Here is a 23347-nt window from a genome sequence, read left to right on the forward strand (position 1 = left end):
AGGATAATGGGAAGTAGGAAAACCATGATAAATACGAACAGTTAATAATACGACAAAAGTAAAACGATTCTGTGGCACTCACATGATCGAAAGCATAAAGTTTCCAGAACTTCATGCTCTCAAATGGTTTCACTAGGTAGATTTTTTGGTTTTTAGAAAAATATTTTACACCTCATTCTGTTCATATATTCAACGTCAAGTGTGCACCTTAAATTTAAGGTGCACACAAAAAAACACAGCAAAACCAGCTGACTCACAGGAGTGACCTGGCTCAACACTCACTATCTGTATCTGTTCAGTAGCGTTTGGCCTTGAACGCACCTCAGAACACCAAAATGAATTGAACTTCTTATAAAGTGTACATGCAAATGTACTTGCTGATATGTTGGAATGAGACTCTGATTGGTGCAGAACCCCAATTTTAACAGGGAGGGAATACGATGATATCAACACATTACTCTCGTACAAGCCAAATTACACTGGCCGTCTGTTATCCACGCCACTGATTTTAAAATTGTACTCATCTGTACTGATGTGAGAGTGTTAGGTTATGTTTAGCACACATTTAACAATGCTGGACATCTGCATTTCCCTAATTAGGGATGAATAAAATACTTCTGTCCTATTCAATTCTAATCAGTTTTAAAGAATTGAATGGAGTTTCTCTAAATACTATTGTTTTTGATTTATTGACCTCATGTGCCGGGTTTTATCGTCCCTCCCTGACCATTTTATATAATTTAGCATGATTTTATCCTCCTGTGTTGATTCCTTCGTTGTTGTATTGTTTTTTTTTTGATTACCGCAAAGTTTTATATAAATAAAGTTTATTATTATGTGGATGCGATCTGTCCATGCACACGGAAACGGTAAAGGCACGTGTACTCGACGTGACCCCAGTTGGTGAGGACCCGCAGCTCCACAACTCGATACACCACGTCACTGGGGTTCTGCATGATGAGGGCGGGGGCACAGGAGGAAAGATGAGGAAGAGAAGGATAAAAAAGAAAAGACAGAAAATGAAACATAGGGGAGGAAGAGATAGAGATAAAAAAAAGATGGAAGAGAACAGAAGTTGTCAGATTATTTGGATTTTCAGTCACGCTAAACTCGTACTTTTTATACAGAACAGGAAGTAGTTAGGTCATGTCATGTTTGTCAGTATCAACTCACAGGCAGTTTGAACGTCTGCGTAGACTCTCCATGTTCATCGTAAGTGAATGTCCCCAGCAGTGTTCCTTCTTCTAGATCATCTTTCATCCCCTGGGAAAGAGAAAGTGAAATCACAAGCTATGTCTATACAGAATCAGAGTTATTAAGCTGCTCTGTGTGACTTTCAGTTTTTCCCTAAAGTGAAGAAATTAGATCAAATGATTAGATCAGGGCAGCTCCCCCTCCCCTTTTTAGTCTCTGCTTTTGTCTCCGTCTGTCGGTGTTTTCCTGTATGTGCTCCCTTTCTGTTTCCCTGGTTGGAGCTCGTTTTCCCGGCAAGTGTTTCTAGTTGGCTCTAATCACCTGCCTCTCAGGGCGCACTCACACTGTCCTTCCGCACCGGGCCAAAACAGGTTTTGCAGGTAAAGCCTAGTGCGTTTGACCAGTGTGAGTGCAACCACTCCGCGACTAGCTTTGGCCAGCTGGCCATCCACAGCCCAAGTACCTTAAAGCCCGGGGCGCGGTGCAGAAGGACAGTGTAAGTGCGTCCTCAGTATATTAAGCCGGTTCTGAGTCTCATTCGGGGCCGGATGATTATTCTACATACTCCAGATGTCTCCCCGCGTGCCTCCCTCCTGTGCTCATTCCCCGTGACCATTTTTCTCAGTTCTCTCCATGTTTTCCCCTTGTTCTCTGTGCACCCTTTTGTTAAGTGAGTTTAACAAATCTGTTAAAACTGTCTCTTGCGTTCCGTGTCTGCATTTGGGTCCAATCCTCCATGACAGAAATAATCAGGGATTAGGGAAGATCTACACCTTCCAATCAGAATTATCTGGAACAAAGAACAGCGTTCGAAATTTCTCAAATTACAAATCAGTTTTAATTACCGGTGTAAAATGCAGCTCCTTTAAAACAGGCTACAGGCTATGTTCTGCAAGATCTGTCTGTATCTGTCAATTAAACTGGGTTCAGGCAGTTTTGGTAGGTTTGCGCCTGCTAATAATGTTTGGTTAGAATATTCCAGAGCAGAGAGACATTCAATCCAGCAACAGCAGTCACAGGCTGCCTGGGAGCACTCACATAGACTTCAAAATCTTTGGGAGCGGAGTCGATGCGTCCGGTGGGAGAGTTGTAGCGCGGCAGGTGGTCCAGCGTCACATGAGTTAAAGTGATGGGGTGAGACAGAGAGATCACAAGAGTCCCCTCGACACCGTGAAACGCCCAACATTTCCCTGGGAGCAGCACCGGGTAGCCCTGGGTGGGGAAGGAGCAGACAGCACTGTTAGTAAAAAGTGCATGGTCATTGAGAGAGAAGGACGGACAGCAGAGAAGAAGAGACAGAAGGAGAAACAGAAAGGTGTTGTCAGAGCTCCTCAACCTCAGCATCCCTTTCCCTCCCTCCATCGCTCTTTTAGGGGATCTCTTCTCTCTCACTGTACACCAACATCGACAAACTTTCATTCTCATGGCACTCACGGTAGCCAGGAAAACTATTTTACTCAACTGGAAAGACCCAGCATTGGCTCAATCTATTAACCGATCGTGCAAATCTGGAACAGCTTACTTTATATCATCAATAACAGACAATGTGATGGATTTCAATAAAACCTGGTCTCCCTTTTCTTTCTCTATAAACATGCAAACATGGCAACGATTAAATAATAAATTATGGCTTCTTTCTTATCTTTTCATCTATTATTAGTATTGTAGCAAATACGTTTGATTTGTCTATTTTGTTCTCTTGTTTTGTCACAAAAAAAGAAAAAGAGAGGGAAGGTCCTGAGAAGACAGACAAGCGTGGAAGGAGACACGTAAGGGAAACAGAAAGAACATAATAATACCTGAATAACGGTGCGTGGGCTTTCAGATGGGTACCACAGAGGGAATCCAAACAGCGTCACACATGCTGAACGAATACGATATGTCTCTGAACACCTGGTGCTGATCACACTGGCACCTGCACACACACACACAAACAAACAAACAAACACACACACACACACACACACACACACACACAAACAAACAAACACGCACGCACACACCAAGAGTTTAGGTTGCACTTGCTACGCCACTTCCAAGTTGAAGGTTATTTGTCATAAAAATATGAATGTGTGATCTTTTATCCACAATGAAACAAGACAATAAAAAAACAAAACCAGACAAATTTGTTGCAAGTTTAAATGAACATGTTAAAACTAATAGACATATAATGTGGATGACTACCCGATGGACAAATACATTATGAATGCTTTTACATTTCCAAACCATAAAAACATCCAAATATGTTTGATAATCTTTTTAAATGAAGAGAGAGGGAGCACAGACAGAATTAAATATTACCAGTACCTTGAGTCTCCAGTGCAAAGTCGGCCATTTTGTCAGCCATGGGACGTCCAGAGTCTGAGTAGCTTCCTCTGCCACCGAGCCTGATAGCATCCTGCTCCTGGTTCACATACAGTAAATACCGTAAACACGTGTGCATATCTCATATATAGAAGTCATATGTGTCATCATATGCCAAGATACAGACTAACAGATGACACAGATCAACATTGAAATAATAAATTAAATCTATATAGCGCTTTTCGGACTCAAAGTCGCTTAAAATCAGATGCTACCGTATAAACAGTGTTATTCATCCAATCAAAACCTAATGGATACCACCACATGACAATAACAGAACTTCTTGTACTGTGATTATATTAATATGGGTTTTAGATTGGGTAAGAGGTCTTGAAAATGATCTACTGTCCCTCCACCCACCTTGATGCGGTCGGTGAGCCACTTCTCCATGGCCTGTCGGAGCTCTGGCGTGAGATCGTTTTGGACCGGGGTGGTGCTGGTATCAGGACAGGGAGCAGGAGGAGGCATCATCTGGATGGAGGACAACTCCTGGGACAGCTACAAAAAACAGGCACATTAAAGCCAGAGAGTCTGAAGGCAACAGGTCAGTTGGAAGTGAGTATTAAGGAAACACAGGGTAAACACATGGCTCTGTGTTTCCTCACAAAAATCTTGAGTTTAATCAGTTGTGTAGCCCTGTTACCTTTTCATTCTGGGCTTCTAACGCTTGGATCCTGAGGCTCAGGCTAGTAGCAGCAGAGTGGCTGTCCGCCTGATAATCCACCACCTGCCTGCCCAACCCTGAGACCTCCTGCTCCAGACGCAGCCGACTGTCCGAGTCCACAACCTCGAGCTTGGCTTTCATATCCTGCATGTCCAGCTGTATTCTCTCCTTCATCTGAGAAAGAAAGATGTGACCGCGTCAGTCAGAACTGGATTTATGGAGACATTAGAGGAAAAGCGTCAGGGAAGGTGAGTATCACTCGAAACAGTAATGGTGGGTAAGAGGTTACTGCTGAGGCTTTCAGAGTGGGTCCAATTAAACATTACATAACTCAAGTGAACTCAGGGGATTTAGGATGAACTCCACATTGTTGGACAGATATAGCTTAGTCCAAGGAGCTATTGATAGATCGATTTAATGTAGACAAATTACAATATAAAACGTTTAAAAGTAAATCGTGAATGATGCCTTCGATGACTGGTTTACACTACCAGAGTAAGTTACACTACAAAAACATACACACCGTATTGTTTTATTATTTTCTGCACTCCCTCTTCACCACCACTAGATGTTACTCAAGCACTGCTGGGTTTCATCCTTACTCACCAAGAAAGACTTTAACTACACACTGCTGGTTAACCACAAAAGGACAGGAATGAGAGAAGACATGGAGCATAGCAGAAAACGAGGCAGGCAGAAAAAGAGAGTGAAATTCTCCCTCACCTGAGAGAGCATCAGTTCCTGCTTCAGCTGCTGCTCCTCCTGCAACAAACACACACACACAGGTTACACTCCAAAAAAAACAAAGTGATAATACATCATGGTTTAGGGTTATAATGATTTGCATGATCTGTATCTTACCAAAAGATGTTGCAACTTTGCATCTACAGGAGCAGACACAACAGCTGGATCCTAGAGGGAAAAGGAGTCTTAATATTATTGGGTAAACAAATTATTGTTTAACGCTAACAACCCCCGAATAAATAGGTGTTTGTCATTTATAATAATTTTCAGATTATCTGTGCCTTACCAAAAGATGTTGTATCTTCGTCTCTACAGCCGCAGACACAACAGCTGGATCCTAGAGGGAATAAAGGACTCTTAATACTATCAAGGGCAGAAAAGAGACCCCATGTTTTCATGTCAACCCCCAAATACGTAGATGTTTGTCATTTTAAATCATTTACAGATTATCTGTGCTTTACCAAAAGATGTTGTATCTTCGTCTCTACGGCAGCAGATACAGCGGATGGATCCTAGAGGGAATAAAGGCGCCTTAACATTATCTAAGTAACAAAAAGACCCCATGTTTTCATGTCAACAACCCCCAAATACGTAGATGTTTGTCATTTTTAATCATTTACAGATTATCTGTGCCTTACCAAGAGACGTTGTATCTTCGTCTCTACGGCAGCAGACACAACGGATGGATCCTAGAAGGGAATAAAGGCGTCTTAACATTATCGAAGTAACAAAAAGACCCCATGTTTTCATGTCAACAACTCCCAATTAAATAAGTGTTTGTCATTTTTATAATTTGAAGATTATCTGTGCCTTACCAAAAGACGTTGTATCTTCGTTTCTATGGCAGCAGACACAACTGATGGATCCTAGAAGGAATAAAGGCGTCTTAACATTATCTAAGTAACAGAAAGACTCATGTTTTCATGTCAACAACCCCCAAATACGTAGATGTTTGTCATTTTAAATCATTTACAGATTATCTGTGCCTTACCAAAAGATGTTGTATCTTCGTCTCTACGGCAGCAGACACAACGGAGGGATCCTAGAGGGAATAAAGGCGTCTTAACATTATCGAAGTAACAAAAAGACCCCATGTTTTCATGTCAACAACCCCAAAAGAAAAAGGTGTTTGTCATTTTTATAATTTACAGATTATCTGTGCCTTACCAAAAGACGTTGTATCTTTGCCTCTACAGCAGTAGATACAACAGCTGGATCCTAGAGGGAATAAAGGCCACTTGTTATTATTGAGGTATCAGAAAGACCTCCCATTTTCATGCCAACAACCCCCAAATAAACAGGTGTTACTCATTTTTAACCATTTGCCTACGATCTGTATCTTACCAAAAGATGTTGTAACCTCGCCTCTACAGCAGCAGACACAACAGCTGGATCCTTGAGGGGGAAAAAAATATCTTAATACTATTGTGCTAATAAAAACATCCCCACATTTTCATGCCAACAACCCCCAAATAAATTAGTGAGTGTGACTGATGTCAGTGTGCTTACAGTATATATACTGAGTGAGTGCCAGAATAGTTACAATAATCATTTCTTCGTGTGTTAATGAGCTTTTAAATCTAGCGGGTCATTCTTTTAACGATAGGAACTGAAAAGGTAATTGAATTGATGAAAATCCTAAGGATACTATCTTTAACACGCACGCACGCACACACACACACGCACACACACAGTGAGATGAAGAGTGTCTGCCCTACCACCACAGGAGTAGTATGTATGGTGTTGGGTTGAGGAGGAGGACTGGCAGGGAAAACAGGTTGAATCTTGGGTTTTGTCTGTGACAGGGTCTTTGTGACAGCCATGCGGGAGATGAGAGAGGTCAACAAAGGAAGGAGAAACCAAACACCTGGAGAAAACAGGAGAAATGGAGCCTTAAGAAACAGAACTTAGAAACAGAGACATGGTCTGACTCCATGAAACTATAAAAGTCCCACAGACGCGTGAAACTTGTAACGACTGACATTTACTATGACTCATTCAGTCAGGTGGGGCAAATGGAGGGTGAAGAAAAGCTCACCACATGAGCAGAGGAGGCCGAGCAGTGCTGCTGTGCAAGTCAAACCCACACATTCAGGGGCAGACTCTACTTCCTCATCTCCACTAACCAATTACCTGGAGGAAACACGAGGACCGCAAATCTATGATGCCTTTAGAAAAGTAGGTTGTGGGCAGCTCAGCACAAGTGTGTCAATGTTTTCCAGTCATAAATCCGAAATCAAGAATAAATAACTAATTAAATCAATTGTATTAGTGTATAAGGGTTTAGTACATTAAGACTGAAATATATGAAACCCATTCCCATGCTCACTAATGTCTCATGAGTTGTTGCAGCAGTTTTTTGTCTGATACCATATGTTACACAGATTTGGTGGTGCACAATTTAACCATTTATTTTACTGAGAATTGATAAAATAGGTCAAAAATCCCTCCAAAATACCACATTAAGACACCCAAACCCAGAGGAACACCATAGGAAAATATATACTGTGATTCAAAAACGTTTGACATTTGGAGATTTCTGCAAGAATTGCATTTTTTGGGTGATTGGATGGCGAGCGCTTCTGTTCTGGAAACTGCTCATGAACGCCCTTATTGTCAGTTTACTCAAGTTTCAAAAAACAATGAAAAGGCCTAACATCACACATGAATACGACTGGGCTCATTGAATCCACAAGAGTCTCAGCTTTCCAGTCACAATGAATGTCATTACAAGACTTTTTAAGGACCCCCGTATGCAGAAATATTAAAAATTTCAATTTATTCTAGTTTAGAAAAGGCCAAAAAAGCACATTTGTACTGCATGAAAGAAAAACTGCATGGGATTATCATAAAGTGGGCATGTCTGTAAAGGCGAGACTCGTGGGTTCCCACAGAACCCATTTACATTCAGATATCTTGAGGTTTGAGGTCGAGGGTCCCCTTTGAAAATGGACACGACAGTTTTACCACGCCAAAATTTAGCCTAACTTCGGAGAGTTACTTAGCCTCTTCCCGACAAGATAGCATGTTATGGTTAGATCTTCTAGTTTCCTGTTCTTCTTCACTCTTTCTTTAACACTGAGCTGGCTACAGCCTTGGAAAGACAATTGAATCAGGGCCTGCAGACAGGCCGCTGCAAGTCAAGGGAGTTAAGGCACAGCATAACTAAGACATTATGTCCCAGGTGACTCAGCAAACTTGAATCCGTTAAATGTTTATCTGACTTACATAGAAGTATGATGATGAGGAGGAGGAGAAACAGACCCCAAGCCTTCTTCGTGCGCCTGCTGACTGATCTATTGGCTGCAGGGACACAAAAAGAAGTTGATTTGCAGGGATTTCGATAAGCCGGAGCCAAATCACATGCAACGATTGGGAAAACACAAACCTACTGGAATGTGAAAGCAGTATTTGTGTGGACGTGTGGACATTGTCCAAATCCACTTAACAATGCTTAAAAACAAGCACAAGAGTGTACACACGTATGACATTGTATACAAATACACACACTATACATGCATATAGCTTAAACACATGCACCAAAACCATACCTAACGCTGTCAGACGCATTATTTTTGACTGTGATGCAGCGGCCATCAATGAAATCGAGTCTGCACAAAACACAGGAAACAATGTGATTATTACATAGACACACACACACACACACGCACACACGCACACACACACACACACACACACACGCACTCCAGCTCTCACCCATTAAATTAAAGAAGGCACTGCTGATTCTGCTTCTGTATCCAATAATGGGAGCCCCACTTTTACTGCTGATTCTGCTGGCGCCGCTGACTGCTGTCTTCCCGTGAGGACCCTCAGAGGACGAGTACCCTGAGCTGTCCACGCCGCTCTGACTCAGCTCCTTGTGGTTGGGTCTGAGGTGTAATCCTGGCCTGATGGAGCTGCAGAGCCCAGCGTAGGGGCTCTTCTCTGGAGGTGCTGAGGGGCAGGGTGTGGGCGTCTGACTCCGGGAGGACGACGGGGTCAGGGGTGGCCGAGGGGTAGCCGTGGTGGAGACGTAGGGCACGGTCCTCATGGTCGACTGTGTCTGGCTGCTCAAGGGAGAAGGAGTCAGGCCTGAGAGGCAGAAGGGAGATGAGGACAGACACAGTTAGGGAGCAACAGTCAGCTGTGAATAATTATATAATAATTAATCACTTGTTTTTTTTTATGAGAAACTTCTTTTCCAAAACAAGATGGTTTCATGATGTTTTATTTATAGACTAATTAAAAAACGGAAAAGGGCTGCGAACTAGGAGGCCATATGCAAATGAATCATTAAATTTGATTTAATAATTTCTTTCAGACTTTCTTCTAACCTTAGTTCTTTTCTTGTGAGTCAGAGCATTTTGCCTCTTCATGCCTTTAAAAATGGTCACATGAAAATCCCTCTTCAGTCAAACTAGTCACATGGGGTAGACATAAGAACCAGTCCATGTAACAGGGACGAAGAGTTGCAAATAGGGACTGCTTTGTGAAGGGATCGTGAACAGTTTTACAACACTTCTTTAATCTATAAAAGGAAATTATAAAGACATTTGTATCACAATTATACCCAGCTAATTGTGACATCTTCACATTACTTGTTTTGTCCAATCGACATTGTTAAATTGACACTTGTATTAAAACAGTAGAAGGCATCAAATCCTCACATTTGAGATGCTGGAACCAATGAGTGTTTAGCATGTTTGCTTTATAAATGACAATCAACATGTGTGTTGATTAATCAACCATGTATTTAATAAACAAATTGTTTCATCACTCCTCTGAAATGTCTGTGAAACAAATGTCCCCAACCCTGTTTCATCCCTGCTAGTGTTAATACTTTTGTATTGACAGGATATTGCATTGCTATTACCATCATACTGGCCTGCAGTGATGGGCAGCTCAGCGCTGGCAGTACTAGCATTGCTGTTTGCTCTACTGGGGGTACGGGAGCCGGCCTTGCGGGTCCCTGCCTTCTTCTTGAAAACCCTGACGACAATAGACAAGACAACACACACAGGATGGGAAAGGGCAAAAGACAAAGAGTGCTTATCGTTACGTTTTTCAAAATCAGATATGCCGACTAGAATCCAAGCTATGGACACATTATCTCACACACACACACAAACACACACACTTAGAGTTACGTACTTGACAGTGTTTTCGCGGTAGGTTATGTTTGTCACGCTACTTGAATCAGATTCTTCATCTGAATTATAGTAGCCGACCGACACCAGGCGGGAACTCCTACGAGACATGACTGAGAGACACGGAGAGAAAAATAATCAGTTATTTGTCAATAATTTACATACATAAGCTCTGCTGGCAGGAGGTGGTCAGTACAGCGCCATACACACAATATGACTTTCCTTTCATCAAGTAGAGTCTACAAGGAACTCTGATGCAGTGTTTATAATTATGTAGTCGTGCTTATTTCAACAAATATTGATAAAAATACAATTTTTCCAACTACGTCAATTTAATATTGACTATTGTACTAGCTGTATGTAGAAAATTCAGATTTAGACCCATGCCATCAGCAATGATTTAGCCTCTGGAGGCAAAAGACTACATTTTATGATGTCTGGTGTAGCCAGCAGCTAAAACACCTTCTTTTGTGTGTCATTGTTTAAAGACTGATTAGCAACTTGAGACACGAGAATAGAGTTGGAGTTCAGGGACGACGTATACGACTGGACTGTTTCTCTGCATATGAACAAAGATATATTTATTAAAAAGCTTACTCATCAGACGATAGACGATGGGCTCTGAGATTGCATTTACGCCAATACATTCAGCTTCTTTTGCTCTCCACACGGACTATTTACCTGCATGCAACATAAGCCCACTGATTGGTCAATATTACCCAGACTACAAACTGAAAACAGAACGCTCCTACTAGTTCGGTGCACAGCCCAACACATCATCAACTAGGCCATTCAGTCCCTCTGACATATAAGGCCAGAAGTAGCTCATAGCATGCTATTTAAATAGTCGCAGTGTGATACAGTACGTACAGTAGGTTGTGGCATCTGCAGCAGTGGGTAGATATATTCTAGTGGGCGCAGTAGCAGCAGTAGGTAAAGCAGCAGTTAATATTGAGCTGTGTTATTAGCGGTAGATGCAGTAGCTTGTTCTTATATTGAAAGTATGAGTTGCAAGAGTGGCATAATTGTTAAGTAGTAGCAGCAACAGAAGCAGTAGAAGCAGCAGCAGTACCGTACTACCTTAATGTTGTGGTAGTTAACAGTTAACAGACGGCAGTCACAGCAGAAGTTATAGTACTCACATATTAGTTTAAGTAGCAGTAGTAATTGTAGTTAAGTGGAATAGCAGCTGATGTTATAGTGGTAGCAGAAAGTCTCTAACAGATGCTCATTTGGTTAATCTCAGCGGTCTGTAATCCAACTAATCTACAGGAGTCGTCCTGTTCTTCAAACACTCACTGTGATTTACAGAGCAGAGTTAAAACACACACACACACAAAACAACGCATCTGAACGCACAAGCGTAAAGAACAAAAAGATAGTGTTACTGTGCTAAGGAGCAGACACAGTCAGAGTACAAATGGTGCAAAGCAACACTGCAGAGACACAAAAACACACACACACACACACACACACACACACACAAAGGTAGCATACCTTAACAGACCCACCATACTTAAAGTGAAGGGGAATCTTTGAACAGGTAGATGTAGACGAGGAGAGCAAAGATGACCTGATTTCAGCTACACAGCGCTGTGATCGTGTTTGTTAGAAAGTATCCGGCCAGGTTAACTTTCAGAAACGCTGCCATCACAAGCGTTGTGTAACAGGCATCTTAAGAAGAGCAATCTGATTGGTCAGTGTGTTCTTACAGTGCAGACGATTAGCATAAACCACAGCTCAGACGCTCTGCCGTTTGCTCTGCAGACTCATACACAAGCTTTCATGTTACCCCCTTATTTTCATATATCTGCATCTATCATTTCAAGTGGGGAGGAAGAGGAAGATTGGTTAATCTGACTTCAAACCAACTGCTGACTATCAATGATCAGTCCGTGTGACGAGCTCCAGAGATGCTGCTCAGTTGTTTCCCCTTCTGTCTGAGCTCCAGGTTGAAACGTATCAAACATAGAGGAGAATTTAAGTTTCATGAAGTACTTTACACCAAAATGTCGTAGTATGCATATCATGAGTGACAGCAGTGAACAAACAGACTCATCATCAGGAAGAAAGAAACAGTTTTCGACATCTTGGGTTTCACGTCTGATGCATTAAGGCAACATTGGCTGCAAGACGTACGGGTCATTACAAGTGAGATATCAGAAAGGTACCTGATTCTGAAAGTTATAAACAACAGTCTATCAACTCCACTGGGCGTAATCCAGCACGGTGACAACTACATCTGCTAGAGTCTACATTTATTTAAGGCCACACTGTCAAAAACATCCAGTAACCATGAGAATCTGCTTTGCAATTCAGTCTTTACAGTATATCCTGCATCAAACTGCGCCTCCAAGACTTGTGGGTTCAGAAGAACTAACGTAGAAGCTTGAATGAGCCTTCTGATATGATTTGGCAGGGACCAGACGACAGCAGAGCAGGGAGTAAGGCAACTGAAAAGAGCGGCAGAAGATGACAGAAAGGGAAGCTGTGGCTTTCTGTACCCAACAGATAGAGACAGGAAGTCAGTGTGATCGCACGCACACAGAAACCTCCACTCCCAAAGAAGGGCGTTATGGCTTCATTTAGCTAATTTTGATTATCTCGATCTTTGGAGAGTATTACACTCTTACACAACTCTGATGTTTGTCCACTACGACCTTCATCATGCTCAACACGACAGTGATAATCAACATCTTCCTCTTTAATTTCAGCGTCCTCCTCTGGTTCTGTGCATGAAAGTGATTAAAAGAGTACATGGGGTGGATTTTTAGGCTTGCATAAAAATGTGTTGACGGACTGATAAGAGTAAAGAACATCAGCAGGCAGTATGCCGTACTGTAGGCAGGCAATAATAGCAACATCACACGTGACTGCGCCTAACAGCAGTCCATTACTGTGGTTGCCACTGCCAGCAGAGCAGACACATATTCTCTGTTTACCGTCAATAAGGACAACACCGCCGTCATACAGGAAATCATTTTCCTGCAGCAGCTGCAAGCAATCCACGAGTGAGGTTTCTTATTTTCCATAACACTGTAAAAACATTTTTTAAAAGCTACATATTCAACCACTTATCTCTTCACAGAGAAAAACGTTCATCAGTTAGAAACACTATATGGTAGTGATAAACACGTGTATTATTGTATCTCTCCCTCTGGTGTCCATCCACCCACAAGGCTGTTTATGTAAATGTGAGTTCTTGCGTTTTAATTTTGCATATTTGCAAGTGCAAGCATAAATTCACAGACACTGCCAGCAGCCAATAATAATGAGGTCACTGACAACCCGTTTAACTCTTTAATTTTCCTTAGTGTGTTTCCTTAGCACTGCCGCCTCACAGCAAAAGGGTTCCTGGTTCGAATCCCGGCTGGGGCACTTCCATGTGGAGTTTGCATGTTCTCCCCGTGTCTGCGTGGGTTTTCTCCTGGTTCTCCGGTTTCCTCCCACAGTCCAAAGACATGCACTTGTTAGGTTCATTGATGACTCTAAAATTGCCCGTTGCGTCCTGTCCAGGGTGTACACCTCCTCACGCCTGATGTCAGCTGGGATAGGCTCCAGCCCCCCGCGACCCCGACAGGGACAAGCGGTTGAAGATGAATGAATGAATGAAGATGGACACCCTGGACAGGACGCCAGTCTATCGCAGGGCACATAGAGACGAACAGAGACAGACAACCATTCACACCTACGGGCAATATCAGAGTCATCAGTATCTGGTAAACAATCATAGAAATATGGCGCTTGGCTCACGCTACGTTGCACCTCATAAACCGACCGGTAAACAAGCGTACCGGACGGGACGGAGTATTTTTAATAAACCGTCCAGTGGCTACTGAACTGTGAGATATATCAGCCACAAAACTCAGATCTCCAAAGATGGTAAAACTGATACCGTAACATGCCGTAAACCATTTTGGAGAGCCCTACACAAAAACAGACAAACATCAACAAAGGTCACAAATATTTGGACTCCACGGCAACAGCAGCCTCTATCTGTGCCGGGCAAACAAACGCCTCTCTTTCACACAATTAACTTCCCTCATGTCACGTCAAGAGGCTTTAGTGAGGCAATAGCGTGGAGAAAGGAGCAGTTTGTTCGATAATTCCTTCAAATCCTCCCCTCCACTTGAAATGGCATCTCCGTGCAGCTTAGCTCAGCACTTTCCCCTCCTGAACATACCTACCCCCTCCTTATTAGAGCAGAGGACAACCCCGCACAGAGCTACACTCATCCTCTTATTATTCCCCTCTTCTTTCTTTCATTTATCACCTCATCTGATACCAATTTTCCCAGTAAAACACTGTAAAAGCGTCTAATCCCATCCTACATTATTCTGTAGCCGCAGTGTTTCGAGCTAATCATCATATCATCTTGAACTCAAAACTGAATTACATTTCACAAAATTACCCAGTCATGCTCTAACCTTGGAAAGATTATGCTGGAAATGGGTTGCATTTCACATTTAAAAGATTTCAAGAGCTTTTGAATTTAAATTTCAAGAGCCTGTTACCGTGGATACCCTTACATTGCACTACTCTGTGTGTCCTCGAGTGTACATTGGTCAGGAAAGCCCTGAATAGCAAATCAATCACAGTGGGACGGTCAGAGGAACATATACCTAAATATGCCGAGTGAAACCTGTTTTGGTTCCTTTGGGAATAATATAATGAAAGACACAAACGCTGCTGTTCTTCCAAAGCAGGGAGCTCGCATTGCATTTAAATCCTGTGACATTACAGCTTCACTTTCAGTGATTATCCTGGAAGAATTAACCAGGTTAATGCAACGTGCGCGTGTTTAAGGATGAAGGAGGACAGCTGAAGAGAAGCACATCACATCTGGCTGTGACCTAAGATGAATTAGTCTAAATGAAACCCTGCGTGACAGGTATCGTCGGCGCTCTGCCCACAAGAAATGAGAAGCAAAACTCAAGAGTGAAATTGTCTCCTGAACACCAGCGAGAGGCCACAGTTATGCCTTTGCTCTCTCACATCCCCTTACAGGATTTATAGGTATTAAATCAATGTATGATCAAATACAAAATAAAGTCTTGGGAGTACGAGCATTTCTTAATGCAGGTTGGATCCACAACATTGACTCAACAGCCGTTCAAAACTGACCGAAAAACCAAACAAGCATGTCAAAGCATGTGTGAGGCCAATAATGCACAGTCATGCATCTATACCCGATCAAATCTGGGGCAGCAGAGATGGAGATGCAGCGGTGGTGTTTGCTCAGGGCCGGGCAGGGCGGGGCACTGTAACTGGTCCAGTATCCTGACCACTGACTGACACAGGGCACACACAAAAAAAGGAAGAAACGACAATAGCAGACTGGAACAAAGGCAATGGCAGGGTTGAGAGAAAGACAGAGAGACGACAGCACAACAAAGACAAAAGGATGAATGGTGGAGTGAGGGATGAAATGACAACAAGGGGAAAGATGAAAGAGGGGAATGTGTGTTAGACATTTCAGTTTGAATTCACAGGAGGGAAATGTGTAAAAACACTCTCAGTAAGGGTGTTAAAGTTTTCAAACCGAGTGGAAAAATGTTTAAAAGGGGACGAGAAAAAAGTCCAGGAATGAAAGAAAGGCTGAGGGAAGAAAGGAAGACGGAGCGGGCAAAGAAAGGAATGCAGAGAAATATTCCTCACCAGTCCAAAAAGTGACTGGCAAACGGTTTGATACTGTGGCTAACTTTAGGACGGTGCCAGTGAAATATGACTCAGGCATACAGAGCAGATGAGTCACGTGTGGACTGCATTTAGACAAATTACCCCGAGCTCTTTGTGAAGCAGAAGGGGGGGAAACACAAACTACAGTCATTGAGCTGAGCGGCTCCCTACTGAAGTCTGAACAATGTGAGCCAGATGCTTTCACCACATACACTTACTCTTCAAAATGTCCTCCGTTCCTCCGCAAACTAGTTTGACCTCACAGCCTTTTACCTAACTTTTGTAGTTTGTAGTTAATTAAAGCTTGAAATGTTACCCATTTGTTACTGCAATATCATTGTTTAAGTGCTATGAATGAGTTAATAAAATAATATAATATACTACAATATACTAAATATTCTGGCACAATATGTGAATGTAAGGAATATAACGTGAATGTAGGAAATTAACTTATGCTTCAGTAGAATACATACAATTTAGTTCATCCCATTTGGTGTGAGACTTTATCTACTATTTACTTTTGAATCTTTAAATGAGACAACAGAACAGCGTATCACAACATTCCTATAATAATTAGATAACAAGAACGGTTTTTCCATCACTATCATGAGGAAATAGGGCGGGGCAATAATTCAATATGATCATAAATCATCATATTAAATCCACACAGGAGGATAAAAAAAATAGTTCATGTAGACAGGAAACATGCTATATCTTGATCTAGATATGAAATGACTGCGATAGAGGATTGTGGCCATGTCGTCCAGCCCAATGATGAAAGCATAGCTGGTTCAATTGGTTTTGGCTGTTGTGTGTAACATGAATAATAATAATAGAGTGAAAATTTAATTTCCCCATTGCGGGACAAATAAAGGAATTCTTCTTCTTCTTCTTCTAAACACTGTACACACAAATTAAATAAACAAATAAGAAAAGTCAGGCCACTAATCCTGAAGACTAACATTTAGCTGTACTAAGAAAGCCCAGTCCTACACTAACTTTGCCTATGAAATATTTACTTTACAAAAACATGCTGTACCTCACATTTCAAGAGACACTCGTTGAAGCCTGTGGGATCCACTGACCTACAGCTAAACTGTAGAGAAACAATAGAGAAACAATAGGCCTTTGTTCATTTGAACCTATTTCAGAAGTTACAATCATTCAGAAATTCCACAAATGCACCTTTGTTGGTTACATGACAGCGGTATCTACAGCATAACACAGACAACATGGTCTGGTTTAAACATAACAGGGTTAATACTTAGTTAGGATACTGGAAGTATATGAGGTGAAATACATTAATAAATATATCATACACATACTGATACTGATTAACCTACTGTCTTCAGTAGAGAAAGCAAGGAAACTGATTTATTCCTGTACGTTTACATTAAATACTTAATGTTTCAGCTAGCTAGTAAGCCACTTAGCTACTTATGCTAGGTTAACAGTAAAGTTTTTTAAATTAAGCTAGCTGTCAACTTGGCTAACCGAGCGAAACTTAACCAAACTAATATGCAAGTTACAGTTATTGACTGCATTTACTTTAACTGTCAGTTGAAGTAATTTAGCATATATTTTAGCAGCCAAATGATGTAATGTAATGGATCTGTGTCACCAGTCGGACAGTTTTTAGCTAAATTGCTAACGTTCTGTTTTACCTACAAATATAAATGATGGTGTAAATGGATGATGGAGTTATTTTATGGTGTTGAATCAAAGTCTAACATCTTATCTTTGTAACCATATATAATTTTAATGACCTGATTTATCTTTGTGTTTACAACAATTGTCAAAAGGAGGCTAACACTGGTGAATTAGCCATGTGCTCCTCTCGACCTCCTCTCCTCTCCATAAACACTGGGAGCCGCTGATCGTCCACATTAACCACAATGCTGTCAAAACATCTGGGACCATACTTCAGTCCTTCAGAGTAAAATAACGTTACTTTAACATCTCCAAAATATACCATAAAGTCTTCTTTATTTCAATTTTTTGGGCTGAGTCAAAGTCACTTACGTTTAATAATTTTAAATGTAAATGCTCATGTACGAATGTGAAGTTTCACTTGTAGATTCTTAGAAGTGTGTAAATAAATTGTACTTGCACTTCGGTGGCGATCACCCAGTAAAAGCACCACGAAAAGACCGGAAACTGCGTCAGATAGGGATAATACCAGCGAACGGCGTCCGACTGGGGATACAGTAACGTTATTCCAAATATACCTTGTTACGTAATTTACGGTAAACGCTAACGGTAATCCATCAAACAGAAGCAGCGAACACATGCGCACAAAACTAACGTTACTTGTTTAAATATTAACAGCAAAGTTACCAGACGAATACAGTTACGTTATTCCAAATATATAGAATACTGTACGTGTATATTGTTGTTGTTTGTATAGCTGGAGTTTGCAACGAAAATAATTTCCCCCTGGGATTATTATTATATTATTATAAGTTTTTCTGAATCTGACTAACACTACTGTTTGATATATGTTAACTGCTAATATGTTTGAATTACATGTTTTTTTATTCAGATTTCGAAAATAACTTTTATTTTACATTTCACATTTTTTTTTTATGTCAGATTATCTATAACGCATTGGTGATGTTCAGGGGCCCCCTGTGAATTTCTGCCTCGGGCCCCAACAGACTCTAGAATCGCCCCTGAATGTAACTAACGTCGCTTACCTTATTACGTAATTTACGGTAAACGCTAACGGTAGTCCATCAAACAGAAGCAGCGAACACACGCGCATGAAACTAGAGTTAATTATTTAAATATTAACAGCAAAGTTACCAGACGGATAAAACATAATTTACGGTACTGTTTCCCCGTGTGTCCTTAACTCACCTCGGTGTGTTGGGACCGGGGTCTGTCGCAGGTCGCAGCCGAACAAAAACACGAACCAACGGTCTGGTAAACCTCCTCTTCAGCCTTCACGACCACCGAGCTCCGCTTAAAGAAGATTCTCCAACTCTGTTCAGCTGAGAGAAACTCCCCAAAATGATTTTTTGTTTGTTTTTTAATAAGTTAAAGTGTGGGGATGGATGGTGTGACTGCTGACGGACGGACGCAGCGGCACAGACCGACGCTGGTGCGGTTGTGACAGCTCCGGTGGTTTGGCCGTTACAAATGTTTACAGGAGCAGAATCAAGCTATATATAGTGAACACGGGGACTTCCGGTTATGGTTTCAAAATAAAGGTCTGCAGCGAATCCCAGCCGTTGGACAAAAACTAAATATTAAAGAGTATTGGTTTTTGTATTATAGTTTTTTTATTTACGTCAATGTATATTATTATTATTATTATTATTATTATTATTATTATTATTATTATTATTGTTATTATGGTTAATTGAGTTTTAATTTTTGCATTACTGTTTTTTTTAATTTACGTCACAGTATATGATTATTATTATTATTATTATTATTATTATTATTATTACTATTTTTACTATTATTGTAATGATTCTTATTATAATTGAGCATTTATTTTTGTATTACTGTTTTTTCATTTACATTAAAGTATATTTTTATCAACATTATAATAATCATTATTGTTATTATTATTATCGAGTATTTATTTTTGTATTACTGTTTTTTTCAATTTACGTCAATGTCTATTATTATTATTATTATTATAATTATTATTACTATTATTGTTATTGTTATGATTATTATTTAGTATTTATTTTGTATTACTGTTTAATTTACATCAAAGTATATTATTATTAACATATTATTGTTATTGAGTTTCATTTTTGTAATACTGTTTTGTTTTGATTAACGGCAATGTATAATATTACTATTATTAACATTATCATCATCATTATTATTATTGTTATTTTCATTATTATTATTATTATTATTATTATCCATCTCTGTGCAATAAACCCACACCCCAAAAACTGAAAAAGTGCAATAACCCTCCACTTACTTTTGCACCTTTTGCATAGTACCACCTCATTGTGTAAATAGCTGAATTTTTATATTTTTTCTTATATTATATCTATATTTTAATTTTATTATCACCACCACTAAAAGGCTATTTCCTGAGCAAACTCACATATTGAGGTGTATGCTTTTCTTGTTTAAACCACTAAATATTATTTATTAGGACCAAGAAAAAACATATAACCAGGAAATAACAGGAACATAACAGAGATTCTGCTTTTAGATTTTTCTTTTCACTCTGTACACGACCACAGAGATGATGTTGTACACCTTCAAACTGTTTCCGGTCTCGTTCTAGGGTTCAAGGCACAGCGCATCTGACAATAACAAAGCACATGGCGCCCTCTAGTGGTGATACAAGTGCTCTCCATTACAGCATTACAGTGAGCTGCTGTACAGGCCTGCTGACACACCGTGGAGCCACCTGCTCATGAATAACTGTCCTGGTTGAATGAGCCTTAGACTGTATAAAGAGTCTTCAAGCACTAAACTGGCAATTTGATGTGTAATGCAATGCAAAAGTGTGAAAACATTATATGCTGTGATGTTTGAAACTTTCTAAAGTCCGTCTCTGTGTGTATATATATTATAGACATATATATATATATGTATACTATATATATTGGGGCGGCAGTAGCTCAGTCCATAGGGGACTCAGCTGGGAACCAGAGGGTCGCCGGTCGAGGTGATGTTGTGCATGGCACCGAACCCCCAACTGCTCAGGGCGCCGGTCACTGGCAGACCCCTCGCTCTGACATCTCTCCTTAATTGCATGTATATAGGTCCTGTCTGTGCATGTGTGTATTTCGGGCCTGTGTGTGTAACATGAATAATAACAGAGTGAAAAATTGAATTTCCCTGCGGGATAAATGAAAGTACTTCTTCTTCTTCTTCTTCATAAATCTAAAATGAGGCTGCTCCAAATAATGACGCAGGGTTTCACTATTAGTTACATCAAGTCATCAAATTTTGTCATATGAGCGTGAGATGCATTTTTATTTCCATTACTGCCTTTTGGGATGAAATCCTCTTCACAGATTAGTCATCATCGCGGCTCATGTTCACATGTTACATTGCACACGTAGAGCCTACATCCTGGCATCAATGCAGTGTTTTTCTGGTTGTGTTGGGATTTGAGCATTAGCTGCAGGTGTAATGCATTAGATACATATGATATAGTGTTATGACTAAAGAGTTTATTGCACTTGAGAACCTTATTGATAAGCAATAACACTCTTAGAGACACTGTGAAGCACTGTTCTCCTCAAAGCAATTTCAGTCAAAAACAACTGGACTGGTTGTTTGTCTAGGAAGACGTTTCACCTCTCAGCCAAGAGGCTTCATCAGTTCATTTGTTTTTGACTGAAATTGCTTTGAGGATAACGATGACCTGGACGAATGAGAACATTCACAGGCCTGTGAAGCACTGTGCACATTAGATGTTTTCCAAAAATGTATACTGAGCTACTTGGGGCGGCAGTAGCTCAGTCCATAGGTGACTTGGCTGGGAACCGGAGGGTCGCCGGCCTGAGTCCCCGTATGGAGTGTGGACTGGTGGCTGGAGAGGTGCCAGTTCATCTCCTGGGCACTGCTGAGGTTCAGTTGAGCAAGGCTCCGAACCCCCAACTGCTCAGGACGCCGGTCACTGGCAGCCCCCTCGCTCTAACATCTCTCTATTAGTTGCATGTATATAGGTCCTGTATGTGCATGTGTGTGTATTCCGGGCCTGTGTGTGTGTAACATGAATAGCAATTATAGAGTGAGAAAATCGAATTTTCCCGTTGCGGGACTAATAAAGTAATTCTTCTTCTTCTTCTATAATTTCAAACTGGAATCCCTCATCAGCACATGTACTGTCTCTGAGCACTGATCTGTTTCTTTATTTTTAATGTTTTATCATGTTAAGTTGTGTGTTGTTGTTGTTGTTTTTAAATGTGAAACTTGTACGTTTTACGCTGCTGTCTTGGCCACGACTCCCTTGGAAAAGACATTTTAAGTCTCAATGGGAAAACCCTGGTTAAATAATGGTTAACACAAAAAAATATAAAAGCTTTTCATGATTGATGAATGATTGAAGAGACAAAATGACAACACCAGCAGCAGGTAATGCAACCAGCCAAGGTCAAACCTCTCAGGAAGAGAGACCAGGTTTTAGTGTGTTCTCGGGTGAGGGGCCAGACCTCCCAAAACGCAACAAAATGCTTTTAAGGGAAACCCTCAGGGCTCTGCTACTCTTTGCCGTATTGCAAGCAGCCTAAAATAAACTCAATCTGACCTTATCACTGGGCAGACGAGGTCCAGGCAGGGGGGGGAAGGAGGGTGAGGGATGATTCTTTATTCCAACGGGTCATTTTTAAAAAAAAAAAAAAAAAAGAAAAGCTCAGAAAATGCGACTGGTATGTCCGGATTGTTCCATATTTGATAAATAATTTCATAGGTTGTGGAGCCTATCAGCAACACAGGCAGAACCCCTGACCCCTGAGCTTCACCAGCACGACGTGTGTGTACGCACTGTGCACGAACGAGTGTGTTCGTGCGTGTGCATTTACGCCCGTTGAACCCATTGTCTCCGAGTCTGTTATCATTATGCAGCAGTTTCCTCCGGCTGGGGCGAGGGAGAGGGAGAGACAGAGACATAGGAATACACTCAATCACCACGGCTCAACAATGAAGAGTCTATAAAGTTGACAAGCTCATCACTCGCAAATTCCACCGACTTTCAACATTTCTTATACACTCTTTCATGTCTGGCACACACACACACACACACACACACGCACGCACACACACACACACACACACACACACACACACACACACACACACACACACACACACACACACACACACACACACACACACACACACACAGACTCCTACCCTGCTTATCTACCAAGCTGCTGCCCCAGACACAACCACAGTGTGCAAACAAACAGCTGACGTCATGGGCACATATACACACACACGCACACACGCACACACACCCTTTTCCCATTTCTGGCCTGAAGTCACTGGGTTGGAATGCGATCAAAAATAGAGTGAGAGTGAAATGTGTGTACGTGGGGGGATGTTTGTTTTTGAAACCGAGAGTTGAAGACAGGGAGGGTGGGTAGAGGGTGAAGGAGGGGAGATTGGGCCACAGAGGGGGCAACAAGGGTAATCTTTTAACAGACAGGGGGGCACACCTAGACGGTGACACACTGTCCACACTCACAGACATACACACACACACACACACTGCCTGAGTCATCACCAGCGATCTCTTACCAAAGCCTAATAGGCAGCACAGAGTAAATCCACGCACTGTTCAGCAGGTGCTTACACTGTATGAGTCTGACATTATGCAGTGTTGATTATTTACACATGATAACTTTTATGTACATATGACAAATCTGACAAGACCCAGATTTGTTTAGTTTGTTCCTGTGTGAACAAGAAGTTCATTATTCTCATAACATGGAAGAGATTTTAACGTGAGTAAAGTCTGTTTAAAGTTGATATCTGGCATCTAGGGTCTCACTTGTCACTTCCTGTACACATATATGAACTCAGCACAGCAGCAAGGAGATGGTAAATGATAAAAATAAGCGTT

At 41.1% G+C, this 23347-nt stretch overlaps 1 protein-coding gene across 9 annotated transcripts; it reads right to left on the bottom strand.

The window, feature by feature from the left end:
• Nucleotides 1–18848, bottom strand: sun2 (Sad1 and UNC84 domain containing 2). Of its 9 annotated transcripts, XM_083921990.1 has the most exons (24): nucleotides 18652–18848; nucleotides 15303–15404; nucleotides 10118–10226; nucleotides 9840–9955; nucleotides 8684–9058; nucleotides 8518–8577; nucleotides 8195–8269; nucleotides 6685–6833; nucleotides 6311–6361; nucleotides 6134–6184; nucleotides 5958–6008; nucleotides 5782–5832; nucleotides 5605–5655; nucleotides 5428–5478; nucleotides 5253–5303; nucleotides 5084–5134; nucleotides 4946–4984; nucleotides 4202–4396; nucleotides 3919–4056; nucleotides 3502–3598; nucleotides 2994–3109; nucleotides 2233–2406; nucleotides 1174–1263; nucleotides 1–950 (listed from the first exon to the last, which is right to left on the bottom strand). In XM_083921990.1, the coding sequence occupies exons 3-24, from the start codon at nucleotides 10222–10224 to the stop codon at nucleotides 834–836; spliced, it is 2256 nt and encodes a 751-aa protein (XP_083778116.1). In that variant the 5' UTR covers nucleotides 10225–10226; nucleotides 15303–15404; nucleotides 18652–18848; the 3' UTR covers nucleotides 1–833. The 9 variants fall into 9 exon arrangements, with proteins under 9 accessions (XP_083778116.1, XP_083778115.1, XP_083778118.1 ...); XM_083921989.1 differs by lacking the exon at nucleotides 15303–15404; XM_083921992.1 differs by lacking the exons at nucleotides 15303–15404; nucleotides 18652–18848 and adding an exon at nucleotides 16832–16888.
• Between the last annotated feature and the right edge of the window lie 4499 nt (nucleotides 18849–23347).

Source organism: Echiichthys vipera (assembly GCF_963691815.1).
Source record: "Echiichthys vipera genome assembly, chromosome: 2".
NCBI lineage: Eukaryota > Metazoa > Chordata > Actinopteri > Perciformes > Trachinidae > Echiichthys > Echiichthys vipera.

Excerpts from the sequence above, each read along its gene's own strand:
- sun2 (XM_083921989.1), bottom strand. The coding sequence starts at position 10,224 with ATGTCTCGTAGGAGTTCCCGCCTGGTGTCGGTCGGCTACTATAATTCA. Across the intron at positions 4,397-4,945 it reads AGGAACTGATGCTCTCTCAG|ATGAAGGAGAGAATACAGCT; the intron begins GTGAGGGAGAAT and ends TTTCTTTCTCAG. Across the intron at positions 2,407-2,993 it reads GCCCACGCACCGTTATTCAG|GGCTACCCGGTGCTGCTCCC; the intron begins GTATTATTATGT and ends TTCCCCACCCAG.